Source organism: Agelaius phoeniceus, chromosome 2, assembly GCF_051311805.1.
Source record: "Agelaius phoeniceus isolate bAgePho1 chromosome 2, bAgePho1.hap1, whole genome shotgun sequence".
In the NCBI taxonomy this organism is placed as follows: Eukaryota; Metazoa; Chordata; class Aves; order Passeriformes; family Icteridae; genus Agelaius; species Agelaius phoeniceus.
The window spans coordinates 116,359,162-116,376,766 of record NC_135266.1 but is presented as its reverse complement, the minus strand read 5'-3'; the positions used below and the strand labels follow the sequence as shown (position 1 = coordinate 116,376,766).

Below are 17,605 nucleotides of genomic sequence, written 5' to 3'. Positions count from 1 at the left end.
CACCACAGTGAAGCTGGAAATACAGTGTGAAAACAAAGAGCTCTGCAGCAGGGGAGGGAACTGAGCCTGGGGTGCTGGATTTGAGGTGCCATCAGAACCCCAGATTTCTCCTCTTTTTGGCCCTTCCCTCACCAGTCATTCCCACCCTTTGGAGGGAAGTGCTGGCTCTTGTCTGCACTAAAGCCTTCGCCCCCTCCCCAGTCAGACCGAGCTCTTCACGTGTTCCCTGCTCCATTGCTCCTGCTCTGTGCCATGGCCTTGCACTCCTGAGCATTTGGTTGCCCCCACCCACTGCCTCGGGGTCAGGGTTGGCCCCTGCAGGTGTCCATGAGGTGCTCTGGTGTTCTGGTCCCGTGGCATCTCCCCAGAGCAGGGCTGGGCTGAGCCCTCCTGTGGGTGCAGGGAGGTCGGGTGGTCTCCCCTTCTCTCTGCCCTTGCCCATGGATGAGGAGAGGCAGGCTTTAGGCAGGAGCAGGCACAGGAGGGGGACTCTGCAGCTGGCTTGGCTCTGTGCTTGCTCCATCTTACCACCTCAGTGCCAAACAACCCCATTTTTCCTCTCCTACCCCCTTTCCATGGCATTGAGCATCTCCCCTCCCCAGACCCCAGGGTCTGGCTGTGGCCCTAACCCAGTGTATGCTGTCTCTGTGTTGTTGTCCCAGTATTTTTTAGTCTGTTCCCACCCCGTGTCCGTCTGGTCTGCTCTGACGCCAGCCTCCCAGAACAGGACCTTCCTGCTGTCTCTCTGGCCTTTTTGCACGCTGCTGTCCCAAACCTGGGCCATCACAACAGAGTCCAAGGGGGTAGGAGAGGTGCTCTTTTCTATTCAACCAGCTTTCTGGAGACCCCAAGGCTTCTGAGCACAGCACAGAGTGTTTCACGTGGTGTTGGTTGGAGTTTCATCTGGTTAAATGTTCTGGTGGCCCTTCTGAGAGGATATTTCAAAGCACCCCTGAGAGATGGGGTGACCCTTTCCTGGCTCACCTCTGTGAGAGGAGCCATCATCTCCTTGTGTGTGTTTTACCACCCTGGCTCTGCCCACAGCCACCACGGGAGGTGGAGGAGAAAAGCCCTTGGTCCCTGCACATGTTTGAGGCTGGGCTCTCTGTGCCTCAGAGGGACCCCTGTCCTCCCTGGGATAGCTGGGATCTGTGGGTCAGGGGTCACTTTTGGCCACAGTGACTTGATGCTGAAAATCCTGGTGTGGTGGGCAAAGAAAAGATTTGCACCAATGTGTTTTGGTCCTGATTTAGAGTTTGAGGAGGGTCTTATCCTGTGAGATCTTGCAATCACATTGGTCTTAGTGGGATCTGCCTGCAGGGGATACTAAGGCAAAAAATATGTTCTTCCAGGTCAGAGTGGCTCAGTTTAGATGATGATGATGATAGAAGAGAAAAAAAAAATTATTTGTTTTATACTTCAATGTTTTTGCCTCCTTGTGCTTCCTCTGCATTGCTTGTGTCCATGGGTCTGTGAGTTGTGTCGTGTTGCCATCCCACCCCTTCTTTTCTGTGTAGCCTTCATCTGTACCCTGCTCAAAGCCTGATTCAGGTCACCCAGTGTCAAGCACTGGGACTTGGGAAGGGGGTGGAAACCCTACAAAACTGTCACCAGCTGCATTTACCTGGGGAAAAAATTGCAGAACCTCCTTTGTGGATGTTGATTTGTCAGGTTGATGCTGTAGACCCAGGCTGGAGATTTGTGGGCTCCTCAAATCTTCTGCTCCTGGGGCTGGCTAGGGGGTTTGAAATGGAAGAGAAAGGTGATTGTTTTGTCACCTTCGCTTGTGTGGGTAAGCCACTAGATGGTGCCAGCAGATCAGAAACCTCATAAGCCACCCTAAATCCCTGCTGTTTCTTCATCAAATAGTTTCAGGGCATCCCTGGCTCTGTCAGGGAGAGTGGGATTTGCTGATGGCTCAGTGGGCTGTGAAAGCCTGGCCTAAACATCATCCCCTTGTGGTGGGATCTTGGGAACAGCTGCCTTGGCCCACCAGGCCATGTTTTCCCTATTCCAACAGCCCACCTTCCCCTCCTAATGGGGATCTGCCACAGGGCTGCTCTCAGTGTCCCCAAGTGCCACATCCACGTGGCTGTTAAATCCCTCCAAAGATGGGCACTCTGCCACTGCCCTGGGCAGGAATATTTTTTGGGGCTGGAATATTTCCTATACCAAATCTAAACCTCTCCTGTCACAATCTGAGGTCATTTCCTTGCTGTGTCTCAGGTTTGAAACTTTAAATTGTCTCTGAGCTCTCTTCTCTCACAAGCCTGACCATGGCACTCGGTGAGGGAAATCAATTTGTGGTTTCTTTACTTGGCTGGTTCTCTTATTCTGCTCCCTCTAAAAGTTTAAACACCTCTGTCTCCTTTGCACAACTGGAGAGGGCTGTGAGACAGCTACAGCCCTTGTGGAAATTAGTTCATGGATTTGTGAATCCATGGGCTTAATTCCCAGGTGGAAGTAGGGTGCTCAAGGTGCTTAGAGATGCCTGAGGTCACTCATCTCTGAACATCCTCCTGCCACGTGGGGCTGTGCAAGGGAGCAAAGGGTCTCTGGCACTGAGGGTGCTCCTGTGTCTGCAGAACCAGTCCCTGAGATGCTGTTCCTGCCTTGCAGGTGGCGCCTGGGCAGCATCAGGACCTACAACCCCGAGCAGATCATGCTCAGCGCCGCCGTGCGCCGCTCCAGCCAGGACGTCAAGATCATGAAGGAGAAGCTGATCTTCTCAGGTAGGGATGGGGCTGCTGGGTGCCTCCCTCAGCTCTCACCCCACTGAGGGAGGAGCTGCTCGTGATTCAGGGGCTTTTTCCTGCTGTGGGTCAGGGGACTGGGCTGACCTTGCTGCACTGCGCTCATGGGATATGGGCGAGGCTCATGGGGGTTGGAATGGGATGATCCTTAAGGTCCTTTCCAGCCCAAACTGTTCTGTGATTCTGTGGCCCATCCCAGCACTGATAAGCTCAGAAATCCTGCATTTAGTTTCCCAGGTTTTCCCATCTCACACTGTCCCACATCTTCTCCACTCACCATTGTCAGAGGCCAAAAAACCCACTGATAATGGCACATGTGACCATAGACATGGTGATGAGGTTGGGCTAGACCTGGAATTCAGTGGCATTAGAGGTTGTGGCATTCCTGATATCCTCATGCTCCTCCCAGAGTTTATTTCTGTTGGAACACATTGGCAATGTGTCTATCACACTCCACCTCTAAGAAAGATAGCAAAACTGTGAGCAAAGATGGAAATGTTTAGCTTTAAAAGGTTAAATGTGGTGCATGAAGCTGGAAAGCTCACCTTTGAAGGAATGTGAATATAATCCCCCCACCCCCTGAGCTTTGTTATGGGTTTTCTTTTTTTGTATTTAGGGTCTGGAGATGCCCAGCAGGGATCAGGGTTTAGTGCTCTGGGCACAGACAGAGCAAAAAGGCAACATTGCTTACTGTGTGAAATGTCAGCCAGAGGTGCTGAAAATCAGGTATAAATCCAGGGAACCCAGACAGGGAAAGCAGCTTGGCACAGCAGAATTAAGCTTCCCTAACATGTCCTAGACATAAAAACCCTTAGAGATGGGGGGTTCAGAATGAAGTTTTGTGCCTCTGAAACAACTATTCCTGCTTAGGGTGGATGTTTCACCATTAAAAGACTGGTGGGTGCAAGTTTTTCCCAGTGAAACCAGTGACTGGAGAAGCCAGTCCTTTTCCAGGATGGGCAGGGATTAGGTTCAAAGTACCACTCTCCCACAGGTGACTTGCCCAGCCTGTGACAATGACATCAGGTGTAGGGGGGTGGGGGAGGCAGAGGGGATCCAGCTCTGCTCTGGTGCTGGCTGGGTTTTGAAAGGCTGAAATGTAGAGCTGAGCTCCAGACTGGAGGCAGAGCATGTTCAGAACTGGCTGTAAATGAGAGCAGATCCCAGGGGTGCCACGTGCTGGGACTGCATGGCTGCTCAGCACCTCCGTTCCCCATCCAGGGGGGAAACTCCTGGGATGACCTCCCTGCTTTCTGTGCCCTTCCCAGAGATCAACAACGGCGTGGAGAGCACAGATGAGCTGTCCTTCTGCTCCGAGAACGGCTTTGCCAACGAGCTGGTGACACCCACGGACACCAAGCTGCGCATCAACTGAGGCTCTGTCACCTCCTGAGGCTCTGCCACGCTCCTGCAGCGAGAGCCGTGCTCTCCTGCCTTCCTCCCTGGGATGGGAGCCTCTGAGGAACTGCTGCTCAGGCAGAAACCTGCTCCCACTCCCCACCACTGGCTGCTCCACCTCCCTGGTTGTGAGGCTGGGGGGCTTGTTTTTGTAAATATGTAGAAAATCTGAATTTTTTTTGTCTTTTTTTTTTTTGAGTGTAATTTTTCCAGGGCATGAGTGGAAATACTGTGTTCATTAAATCCTCAACCTTATGGCTGAAGTTTTTGGATCTTGATGTGAGAGCCTGAGTCCCCTTGGGGGGGTTTGGGAGCAACACATTGGACCTGTGTCCCATTTCTCCCCCTTTCCCTACTCCAGTCCTTCCCCTGGTGCAGCGACTGTGTAGCTGAATGTTGTGATGTTCTTGTGAAGTGTTGATTTTGTTATGGTTTCTTTTCTTTTGTTCTTCCCCCGTTCCCCTTTTCCTGGGCAATGAAATTGTAGCTCTGATGCAACAGGAGGCTGTTGGGAGAAGAGAAGCTTGCCTGGGAGAGGAATTCTCGCTGCTCTTCCCTGCTGAGGTTCAGAGCCAGGGAAGGGCTTGCACTGGCTCAGTCACTTGGGCACCTGCTCCTTGTCCCATCCTCCTTCCCCAAAGCCTGGCTGCTCCATGGGGAATGGCCTTCTTGGAATGTCCTGCCAGAGTTTTAAAGGCAAATCCTGGGCATTGGCTGCAGATTGGTCTCTGCTGGCAGCAGTTCTTGATTTCTATTTTTTTTCCCCTTTTTTTCTCTCTTCTCCCCAGGCTGGGCTCTGCTGGGAGCCCCAATGGCTTGTGACAGGCAATGCCATGGGCACCATCACTGCTGGGATCTGGCTGAAGTGCCTGCCACTGCAAGTGGCATTTGCAGTCACTCCTTGCTTCCCTTCTGGGAGAGGAGGTGGTGGTGGTGCGCTGGGAGCTTCCCCCTCTCTGGGCCGAGGAGATGCCCCTGGGTGAAGAAGTTGTAAATAGTCTGGAAGGCAAAGCAGCCCTGGGGTGTAATTTATTCCTGCAAGGAGACCTTTGCTCCTTGCTGTAAAAGCAGGATCTTTAAAGCTGCACACTCGTGTCCTCCAAAGGAGTGATGGTCTTGCAGCAGATGCTGGTGGGATCTCAAGGCAGAGGCTCCCATCAGCAGGGTTCCAATGCAAAAGGCTTTAACCCAAAATCTTGTGCCAGAGGTTAAAAGTAAACAACAACAACAAAAAAAGGTAAAAAAATGAAAAAAAATAGAGGAGAATGCAGTCTGGGGAATGCTGATATATATCACATTCCACACCCAAAGCCACGAGAGAAACAGCCCTGAGCAGTTTCTTCTTGTTTTGGAACTGCTCTGTCCTTTTAAGCTGAAACCCAGTGGGATTTTGAAACCCTGAAGTTTGGGCTTAGTGTCTTAAGAGTTGGGGGCAAAAGTGGCCAACTTAACTATGTGAAAAAAACCATGTTGATAATCACAATGTGAATTTGGATGCTTTAAAAAGCACCACCCAAAATCAATTGCATCTCCCCCAAGTTTTTTTGAGTGTAAGTGGAATAAGCCCCTCCTCTTACCTTCCCCAAATACTGTCCTTCTCCATGGTACTCTCAAGTCCATGAAATGCAGCGTGTCTCATTCTGCAGAAGTGTAAGACTTTGGTGGATTTGAAGGTATTTTGAGAACGAAGTTGCTTCTCCCATTGATGTGGTGCTGTATTGAACCGTTCCTGGTGGATTGTCATTGCCAAGTGAGAGATGTTGTTAAACCTCAGCATCTGTTGGTGATCACCTGCATGTTCTGTTTCTATCCTTGGAGATGACTTTATTGAAAGGTTAAATGCTTAAAAGCTTGGAAGTGATAAAAGCAAACCAACAAAGAGTTGTTTTCACAATTAACTTCTTTTTCTTTTCTTTTTTTTTTTTTAAACAAGACCCAAATTTCATGCATAATGCACTGACTGTTATTGTCCTGAATATTTGCTACCTTTTTTTTGGAAAAAAAAAAAAAACAGAGGATGATACTTTTTTGATGAGACTAGAGCTAAATCAAAATAAACTCTGCAATGCTCTGTGAAATAAACTGTCAGTATTCCCCTGCCAGTCTGTCATTGTTTTGTGTTATGGCACTACACAGAGGCTCCCACTGCCTGATCCCAGAGAGTTTTCCCATTATTTTCTGTCAGGCTCAGCAGCTCATTTTATCCCCAAAGGTTGAAAATCCCCTGGGAGCAGTTGGAATCAAGAGCAAATCACACAAAAGCCAGGCTGGGAGAGAATATGAGACATTCCAGAGATTTACTTATCCCAGTGCTTTTTTAATTTAACGCAGAACCCCTCTCTTCTCCTTAGACCCCATATCTTTTAATTTGTTTTTTTTTTTTTTTTTCCCTCAAAAAGAACTCCCTGCCTAAGCTGGGGAAAAAAAAATCCTCCAAATTATTTAGGGGGTTTGGGATGGGTTCAGTTGGTCAGTAGAAGCAAGAAATTGGCAAGAAATTGCTTATCTCTTGGGTTCAGCAAGAGGCTCAACGTGAACACGAGTGAAAATAAACAAATAAAATAATAAAACCAATAAAAATGAAAGCAATAATAATATAAACAATAATCATATAAAATTAAAATAAAAATAAAATAAATATTCTTTATTAAAGCCCGAATGGCGCTGCAGTTCCGCCGCCGCCCACCGGAGGGCCCTGCTCTGCACCGCCGCACTGTGTCCGCCAGACGGCGCCCGCGGGCCCGGCGCCATCCCGGGTCCCCTCCCGGTCCCCCCCGCCCCGGTCCCATTCCCCGCCGCGCAGAACGGGAATTGCGGCTTTTCCGATTTCAAACCTTCAACTTCCAGCAGCTCTTCCCATGGAAAAGCTGCTAAAAGATAAATCCGAGCACTCCGCTGTGCTGCGCACTTCACTTACAGCTCCCTTACAGCTACACATCCCAAAATATTCCCGGGATCGCTAAACCAAATCGTTTCCAGCTAAAAACGCGACAAGGAAAACGTGTCAGCATGCAAAGCTGTCGCTGACGTTTCAAGAGATAACTTGAAAAGATTCCAGCTACATCTTGCAGAGATAAACGAGGACAAAACGCTTGCTCATAACCCTTATATTTGCAAACCTGTGTTCACCCCACAATCAAATGACAATTTTCTTTCTTTCACAACCTGTAAACTGCACACACCCCACCAACACTTGGATTCTCAGAGTCTGGCACATTCTTCACACACAAAAATGTGCCAGGACACACACACAGATGCTCCATCTCCCTTTCTCCTTCCGTGCAGCCTTCCAAGAGCACGCCACACCCCGGGGCCTTGCACCTTCCTTCTCAGCTCTTTGCACTTCGCTTTTTTTCAGTCTCTGATCCCGGTTTCCAACCCTAAAACATTCAGCAGGTGCTCCCAATAATAATTTTTAAAACTAATTAAAAATTTTTTTGAAATATATATAAAAATATATATATTTTAATCTGAAATTAAAAATGAATTTATATATATACATAAATGAATTTATATATATATAAATTCATTTTTAATTTCAAATTAAAATATATATATTTATAAATATATTTAAATTTATTATTTATTTATATAGAATTATATGCATCATATATATAATAAAATATAATATATAATTATAATATATATTATAAATATTATGATATATAATTATAATATATAATATTATAATTATATTTATTATTATAATATTTATTGTTATGCTAGTATAAGTATTATTATAATAATTATTTTATTATATTATATATTATCTAATATCTATAATATATTTATATATTATATATATAATTATATATAGTATATTTATATATTATATATATTTTTATATATAATATATTTATATATTATATATTTATACATAATATATAAATATATAAATTTATATATAATATATAAATATATATTATATATATTTATATAAATAAATATATATATATATATATATAAATAAATGTGTAAAAGTGGTAGAACAAAAAGCCAACATTGGCATTCCCCTGCTGCCCATAAACTACACAAAACAAACTTCTGTGCACTTTCCCTCTCAGCTTACTCATCAGGCCTTTGCAATCAATCCAAACTGAAAACTGCTGAGCTACAGCTGGCGCAGATAAATGTCCAGGACAGAGAGCGAGCTCGGACTTTGCTCATGAGGTTGGGGAAATTTTAATTTGCATCACAAGCCAGTGACAGTCACCCTGTCCTTGCAGGTCAGGAGCTGCAGTCCCCCTCTGGTGCTCAGCTAAATGTGCTCAATGTCACCCAATTTCTGTCACCCGATTTGTGCCAGGACAGAAGAAACAGGAGGGGGATTCTTTCCACTGGCACCACCCCTGGGGTTCTGCACCTTCCTCCTCAGCTCGATTCCACCTCCAAAATTCAACCAAAATCCAAGAATTGCTCCCACAAAACAGCCACCACCATCAACCTCATAATTCAATATTTAAGGTCCCTTTTAGTCTAAACCATCCTGTGATGATTCTATGAAGTATTTATGGGGGGTTTTTGCCCACAGACATCAAGGAAAATGTAGTTTCACAATACAATATATTTGCTTTCTTTCTGCATATAATTTAGATCCTTAACACCCAAGTAAGAGAGAAAACAAATTGAAGTGAATTGAAATCAGAAGTGAGTGAAGAAATTGAGGTGGAGCCTGAAATGCAGCTGTAGGAGACGTACAGGAGGGAGGAAGGACTAAGAAAATGAGTAAGAAATAAAAAATAATCATAATAGGAATAAAAAATGGAATTAAAAAGACACAGAAAGGTGGGATGAAGAAATCCAGACAGTTTAGAGAATTAAATTCCCTCTTAATCCTTAAGCCTTTCCTTTCAGGTCAGCCTAGAAGAATCCCAGCAGAAAATGAATTAAACTTTGCACCTTTTCAGATTCCACTGAGGAAAGAAGCTCCTGCCTTATTTTGGCAACATTTTTAAACCCCAAATTTATCAAAAACCATTTTCCCTGCCCACATAATCTGGGTTCCTACCTGCAGCTTCAGAGATGTGTGGATCTACCAGTCCTGCGTGATTTACCAGCTCCAAACTGCCCTTGCAAGGAACAAAGAAAATGAAAGAGGCTGAGGACTGGATACTTAAGCAACTGAACCCTGCCCCAGGTGTTTAGGGTGCACATTTATCCAGGAGCCAGCTGCAGGCAATCAGGAGAATGAGGTGTCTTCAGCAGGTGATTCATTTAACTCATCAGCTCTCTAAAAACCAGCTTGCAATGGGTGGTTTTTAATTTAGGAGCTGAGTCTCAGACAGCCTAAACTAAGCATATTATAAAGGAGATGTGCCAATACCTTTTATTGCTACAAAAATCTGGAAATATAATACTTTTCTGCCTTAGAGAAAATAGCAAGAAAAAAATTGTAATAATAAAAAAGCCCATAAATAAAAAAGTAAAAAAACCCCAGACCCTGAAAAATCAGATCCTAGTTCCCGAACAGTTATTATTTTTTTATAAGAAGTATTATTCTCTTCCTAGCAAAGTATTTAAGTCAGAGAACACCAACAGCATAGGCAACATGACTTAGTAGCTTTAATTTTTTTTTTCTTGTTTGCTTTCATTGCACCAGGGTGACTTGTCCCTTGCATGATGGTCATTTCAGTGGCCTTAAAAAAAAAAAAAAAAATCCACCAAGAAAACCCAAAACCACCCCTAAAACTAAGGCTGCAAATTGACAGTGGCCTGAACAAAAGGCAGGGACCGATTATTCTGCTACCAAGTATCAAATGATATTTTATGTTATCATGCATGTCTGCATACCTAAAACTCAAATTTTGCAGAGAATTTCAAGCAAAGAAATGAAAAAAAAAATCTCAATTTACTCGGTGTATAAATACACAGATAAATAGATACACATCAGAACAGAGAAAGGAGGAAAAAATTTGTTGTTCTTGCACTTGTGTATAGCATGACTACTAAGAAACACAGACTTTTAAAGAAATAGCTGCAACAAATAGCTTCACATTCCCAGATGATCAAAGGAACGTGAAATGCTATCATCTAAGGCAAATCTGAATGGACAGCAGTACTGATTAATAACATCAATTTATCACTGTTTTTACATCAGCTAAGCTAAAAAAAAAAAACCAAAAAAACAGAAAACCAAACCATTAAAACCAAAAACCAACAAAAAACCAAATAAACAAACAAACCAAACCAAAAACCAAAACCCCACAAAACCCCGCCCTTTTTTGCACAGCTTTCGAAGGACAGGCGGTTTTTGGCTCATTATTGACACTTTTTAAGTGAATTTAAATCAGAAATGAGGGCGCCGCGCCCTTGCTGCCCTCTGGCGGCCGCGGGCCGCACCAGCACGCCCCAGCGAATTAGATTGTAATTAAAGTGTCATTAAAATGTCATTAAAATTTAGTTAAAATGTAATTAAAATGTAATTAAAATGTAATTAATCACTGGCTGTAGGAGCGAAGCCTGTGGTGCGACCCTGAACTTTGCCCTGCTGTGATGCTGTACATGTGCTCTGTTGTCGCTGGTCAAAAACCATCTGGATTTTTAAACTAATTTAAATTTAAGCTTAGTTTAAATGTGTTTTCTGTGCGTGTTAGTGCTGGGTTTATTTCATAAAGTTTATTCATGTTGCTGTGCTCAGGACTGGAGGGACAGGGAGCTGCCAGAGTGGATCCAGCAGAGGGATGCAGGGATGCTGAAGGGCATCTCCCTGCTGAGGGAGCTGGGGCTGCCCAGCTGCTGGTGCAGCCACTCAGGCAAACAATACAAATTCCAATGCACAGGAACCTCTTGCTTTATTTATAGCCTTACAAATCATGCAGGAGCTTTTATTTTTATAAACACCGGATGCATGATGCTTACCAAATATCCTGTATTCGGATTGTTTTGCTAAAAATAGCTTCAGAGAAAGCAGGTCCAGCACTGGTAGTGATTATTCTGAGAAATCCCTGGCTTGTCTGTAGCAGAGGATCCTTTCTGAACCTGCAAATTTCTCCCAGCACTCTGTTTTTATTAACTGCACCCGCAGTGCTGCTCAATCAGGTATCACACATCAATAGTTCACTTTCCTTTTCCCCACCTTTTTGTCTCAAAAAGAGAGCAGGCTTGACTTTTTGGTTTTCTTTGATGTAGAAGTATTTATAGCACAAAGTTAAGAACCCAGAGCATCTGCTCCAACACTTGTCCTCTATATTTTCCTATTAAAAAACTCCAAACAAACAAAACCCCACAAGCAAAACTCCAAACAAGCAAAACTTTCAGTGCTGTCTTAATGTCCTGTTCTGTCTCTTGATACTCACATCCAAAAAGTATTACACATGTTGTTACACATGGAGGTAAATAGCTGTAAAGAGTAATAAATGGAAATAGAGCAATGTATAATATGACTTTTATGTAGATAGAGAAATATACTGATCTAAAATGGCAGAAAGGCTTATTGGGAGATTATTGTCTTTTACTAGAACAATAGAGACCTGAAAAAAAGAAAAACCCACACAGGCTTCTCTTCAGGTTTGAAATGTGTAAAAACCTTTGCAGCCCAGACTAAAGTTGGCAATTTTTACCAGCAAACGTTGAGAAATTCAATTTCAGGGCAGACAAAACCCTTTGCCAAATCTGAATTATTCAGCATCAGTTAGAGCCAAGAAGAGAAAGAGCTAGAATGTCAAAAGGATTTATCTTATTTCTTCTGAAATGGAAACAGTGACTGGAGTCATAAACAAAAGGCCTGACACAGACACACAGACACATGCAAACAGTTCTGGTTCCATTCACAAAGCAGCAGGCAGCACTCCATGAGCCAAAGCAGCTTGGAGTGTCCTCCTCACTTTTGGGACAGCTGATTTTTCCATGCACAGCATCCTGACTGTCTTTGGGCAGTGCTGAGGTGCAGCCTGTCTGCTTGCACTGTTAAATTATTGTGCTGTATTTTACCTCGCCAGGGAAGGGACAGAGTCAAGCTCAGATTTTGTGTGACATATCCAAGAGTGGGGAGGGAGGGGGGAAGAGGTAAAACACCCAAACTGATTGCATTTCCACGCCCCAGCTTTTAAAATGACCACTTGGCTTTAAAAATAATATTAATCAAAAGCAAAATACTTCTAAAACTTCAACTCTTAACTCCCTTACGTTCAAAATCCCTGTTTCAACACGATGTTCTAATATATGTGCAGCCACCCTCATGCAGCAGCATTTCTTGCAGAATTAAATAGAGATTTTTGAAAATTGTCCATTTTCAAGCCATGAGTTTGAGCACTTTTATATGATTGGAATCACCAGAGAGCCAAGGTGGACCAAGAAACAGTGCAAGCAAAATAGATGTTTAGATGACATCTAAATATATAATATATTAAATAAGACTGATTTACTTAATAATAAGACTTCATAATATACTATATAATAGATACTATATAATATACTTATTAATACAATAGAATATATTATAATGTAGAATATATATTAATATATAATCATATATCATATACTTAATAAAATATTACTTAAGACGTAATAATATATTAAATGAGACTGGTTTACTGTTTGCAATTTATAAAAAGGGAAACAATCCCACCAACAGCACTGTGAATCTTGGTTTCTGGTGTGTTTTGACCCTCAGGAGATAAATGCTGTACAAAATGAACTCCTGAGCTGCTAACTCTTCTTGAGTTGATAACTGATGAGGTTTAGAAGGGTTAAATGCTCAGGAATACAGATTTTTCCTGGGAAAACAGCAGGGAAAAGTGCCAAGGATATTCTCTATGGCCCAGAGGGTGAAACTGGGAGCCCTTGCACTGCAAGGCCAGTGCCAGAGCCCCAGGACAGGCTCAGGACCTGGCAGGTGTTTGTCAGACCCAGAGGAGCTGCAGCTGAGCCCTTGCCACCATCCCCATCCCCAGCTGGGGCTGGTTAACACTGCAGCTCTCAGGGCTTGGAGGGGGTCAGCTCAAATCCATCTCTTTCAGAATTAGTATTGCTGAGCTTGTGATGCTTGTTCTTTTCCTTCAGAGTAAACCCTCGAGTGACAGCAGGAGCACAGCATGGTACCAGTGAATAGAGGGGGGAGTTTTATCCCAGAATTTTCTTTTTGGGCTCCTAACAGCTCATTTTCAGAAGGCAGAGCAATGACACAGCGGTGATGCCTTGTTCTCAACACCTCCAGCGTACATCGGACAGGGAAATCAGCTTGCAATACACAGAAATATTTCCTGACCCAGATTCAGGCATTTTATGAACTTTGAGCCTCTTGCTGGCTGCAGGAATAAAATGCTGTGCTGAAAGTAAGAAACACTGAGAGCTGTGAGAAGCAAAGGTCTTTGCCCTCCCTTGCTGTGTGTGGTTAAGGAAATTTACATGGGATTTCACAACAAAAATTAATGCATTTTTCTGTCCTGAGAGCCTCTCCACTTGATTTGTTCCATTGTTTCTGCTGGGCAGTGCAGCACTGAGTGCAAAATGTTACACAAGGAGAGTTTGCTGAGTGCTCCAGCAGAAAGACACCTGAGCAGAGGAGTGGCATCCTCCCAAGTGACACGTCCTCCTGCACCCCAGCCTGCTCACCCCTGGCAGCTCCCAGGCAGCAAGGCAGGGCCTTCACACTGAACTACCAAAGACCAAGAGGCGTTTGAAACAGGAATTTGGGGGGTTAATTAAAACAAAACAAGTCAGTGTTAAATAATCCCCATTTAAACCCAGATAACAACACCCTGCAGATAGCAAAAATAGAAATTACCCTGGACTGTTGTAATTTTTTTTAAGCTAAGGAATATATTTAATTGTACTGCATTTGAACAATGTTTTCTAAGAACAGATGTCCAGTTTTTTGAAGAAGGCAATGTGGTCCATTTTTGGCCCCATTCACTGCCCATAACAAGAGGGTCTTTATACATGGCTACAACATGAATTTATTAAAAATTGTATGGAAACGGGGAAGGAAATTGTATGAAAATGGCTTCAGAGATTATTTACTTATTTGTTTGTTAACAAAGTGTTCTGTATTTATTCCTTCTAAACTGAAATGATTGCTTCCAAAATTCCGATGGCAGCTCTGGTGTGTCACTTCACAGTCAGTGTCACAGGGCCATCTGGCCTGCTGAATTTTTCCTGCCACTGCTAAAATAAAATGCACCCCTTTATCTCAGTCAACATGAATGATAAAGTTTGCTTTCCCACTTCCCCATCCCGAATCCTTTTCCTTTTTCCTGTTGAGATTCTCCTGCTGTCCATTCCTGGATGGCCCAAGCTCCTTCCTGTCCTGCATGGGATGAGCCCCAGACTCCCTGTCTGGCTGGGGGGAGCTGCCTCTGTCTGCCCTGCCCTGGTTTCCAAAGGGAAAAAAAACCCACCTGAGCCAGGAGGGGCTCTGGGAGTCAGCAGGGTGAAAATTTCCTTTGCTTTCCCTATGGCAGGGATGTGTGTTTTTTAATAAATTCAGTAAAAAAAACCCAAAGAACCAAAAATGCAGCAGGGGCTGAAAATGACCCAGCTGAAAGAGTATAATTGGATTTGGAGAGGGGAAGCCTGTTTCAAAAGCAAATTCTTGGGATGCTTGTTTTTAAAGGGGTAGCAGCAACCTCCAGAAAACAACGAAGCAGCTGCTGGAAAATGAAGGGTACAGCAAGGTCTGACCTCAGGACTTGCCCTGGTTCTGCAAATCTCTCACATCCTTGGGAGCAAAATAATCCTCAGCTCAGCAGAGTCCAGGTGAGTGGCTCCAGCCACTGCTGTGAGATCCCCACTGAGGTAAAAAGGGCAAGTGCAGAACAGGACAGGGAATCAGCTTTCAGACACTAAGGCAGGGAACATTTCTGGGATAAGTTTTTAATGTCATACTTTAGGTGATTGTGACTTAAGCAAGTTCCAGTGGTGCTGGAAGCAGGTTGTTTGCAGTTGCAATGCACAGCTGAAGGAGCAGGGCTTAATTTGTGCAAGAATTCTGTGGAATCACCAGCTGAACACACTATGGGACAAATCCTAGAAAAAAAATTATAAATCTACACAAAAAAAATAGGCAAAAAAAGCATTGCCATTAATGCTTCATCTTCAGAGCAAGAGGCTGCAACAGAGCCTGCCTTGAATTGAAATTAAAAAGCTTCCAGGAGCCTGCATAGTTTTGTTCAGGGAGAAATAGGGTGAGCCAAAATTAGAGGCAAATTAAGAGATGGCAAAGTGCTGAATGTCTCTATTACCCAAGCAATTTCTCCAGAGGGCCAAATTAATTCTAACCTCTGGGGGATTTTGGTCTGCTCTGCAGTATCCATATTTTGTACAGGAAAGCCACAGTTAAAATCTGCCTCACTGAGGGGTTCAGTGAATACTTCTGCAGAGCAGCCAGGTTTTTTTAAATTTGCTTTTTTTTATCAGTTGACATGCTTTCAGATCACAGATGGTAACTGCAGGAGGGTTTTTTACTGTAAAAATGTACATGAAGAGCACACAGAGGAAAAATTTCTTTGCTATTTGGCCAGATAAATGTGGGGGAAAACTGATTTTCCTCGTGATATTTGTTCTCCAGAGGCCATCACTTTCAAGTCAGCTGTATCCGCCACAAACTGTGCTAATTCATAAAGGATTTCATAAATTCATCATGCAAATTAAAGGATTTCTGCACAACAGTTTCCAGCCTGGACACAAAGATACCCTGTGTTAAATACAATTTCCTGGTGCCAGGGGACGGCAACGAAAGAAAAAAACAATAGATGGATATATTGCAATATACAGACATAATAAAAAAGAAAAGGCCGATAAAATCTTTTGATTCCAGCAGTTCCAGTATATGGTTTATGTTCACTTTTTACTACACCCTCTTCCTGTTTGCTTGAGAGCTTATCTTTGACGAAAACCATCATTGTTTAAGGTCTGACTAATACCCACAAAAACAAGGACAGGCTGAGAACGACACGAGAACTTCAGATTTCTGTACAACAATTGCATAAGTTGGACTTGTTTTTTTTTTTTTGCCTGGAATAGGACCACTTTTTACATATATTGGTAAATTTTATCACCAATTATATAAAAACAAACAGTTCCTATTGGGTTACTTGCAATGGCTAATAATAAGTGTATCCCTAACTCTCTTTGGTGTGGATTTAGGCTCATGTATAAAACAGGTTTTTGCTTTTCTTTAAGACCCGAGGGACATTTAAAGTCAGGCATCTCAGCAAGGTTTTGTACTATGGATTTCAATATTTACTTTCCCTATATAACCTCTGTAAAATTTTCTGTTTCTTTGCACTTCTGTGCAGGAAAAACAATTTGCTAATATCAAGCATTAAGGGAAATTTGCACAGGAAGAGGCAAATCAAGTCTCTGATTTGTTCAAACAAGACACTCCCTTCCTCAATTTCCTACCTCCTTTCATTGAAGACTATTACATTTAAATTACATCCTACAAATTGAATGAAACAGAATTCCTCTCTTTCCAGTTCCAGCTTCATGAGTAACCCCATAGAGACACACACCCAATCATCTCAAAATTTATACAAAGGATTAGCTTCAGCTATATTTGTCTTCAATGTATTTACTTGTGTCCAAATGCAAATGGGTCCCAAAGTACTTAAATAATCAGAGGTTTGAGTTGCCACAAGGGCTTCTTTTCCCTTTTCTTTCCTTTGGAATTCTTCCTATCCTCCCTGGTACCCTGAGCACGTTCTGCAGGGTCAAACACTGCCCTGCAGAATCACACTGAAATGGGACTTTTCTTTATTGGCAGCCCCCCCTGACAGGTTTGTCACAGGACACGTTGGGAGAGCACCCAGGTACTTCACCAGGAGTGAAAAAAGGAGTTTAAGAGAGTCTGATTAGTTGGGCAATTCATCACCAAAATCTGTCTTTAGGGCATAGTTAGTACTTGCCTCACAGCTGATCATTAATTATTTTATGGGGATGAATAAATTTACTCAAATATACTATTGCTCTATAATTTTACAGTTTAGCTTCGGCGCTCTAACGTCTCTATTTTAATTTTTTTTTTCTTTATTACTCTGCATTTTCCCAACCTCTGTCTTTGAACGGGGAGGAAAGCAGGACTCTGGTCCCCTATAACTCATTTGCCAAGCTGTGCTAGCTAATCCCTTTAAAGAATAACCTGGCTGGCCAAGGCTCTTCTGGAGCAAAGCAAGGATTTGGCATTGCCAACCTCGTGGAGCATCCAGTCCCTGGAGTTCAAGGGGCCAGAGGTCACTGCTGAGCCTTCACCTCTCTGACAGCGGCACGCAGAACCAATTTCCTCTGGGCTTTATTTAGCAGGCATGTGGCCAGCAGGGGAAGCCGCCCTTCCCCCAGATGTGCAGCATAAAAAGAGTTATTTATCAGTGAGCTCCAGAGCCAGGCTGTGCTCAGAACAGAGCAGGCTTCTGTGGGGCACAGCAGCTCTCCTGTTCCCTGAAACAATGCCTTGCAGCAGCCACAGTAAAGCTGAGCTGTGCCTGGAGCCTGTTTTCTGGCATTGTTCTCCTTTAGAG

At 43.5% G+C, this 17,605-nt stretch overlaps 1 protein-coding gene across 3 annotated transcripts in view; it reads left to right on the top strand.

Annotated features, from left to right (window-relative positions):
- Positions 1 to 6,073, top strand: part of GDPD5 (glycerophosphodiester phosphodiesterase domain containing 5) — a 101,489-nt gene extending 95,416 nt beyond the window's left edge. For all 3 annotated transcript variants that reach the window (XM_077174604.1, XM_054655100.2, XM_054655101.2), the window contains 2 exons: positions 2,620 to 2,732; positions 4,022 to 6,073. In XM_077174604.1, coding sequence (XP_077030719.1) covers positions 2,620 to 2,732; positions 4,022 to 4,128 — 220 coding nt within the window. In that variant the 3' untranslated portion in view covers positions 4,129 to 6,073. The remainder of the gene's footprint in view (positions 1 to 2,619; positions 2,733 to 4,021) is intronic.
- Positions 6,074 to 17,605: the final 11,532 nt, after the last annotated feature.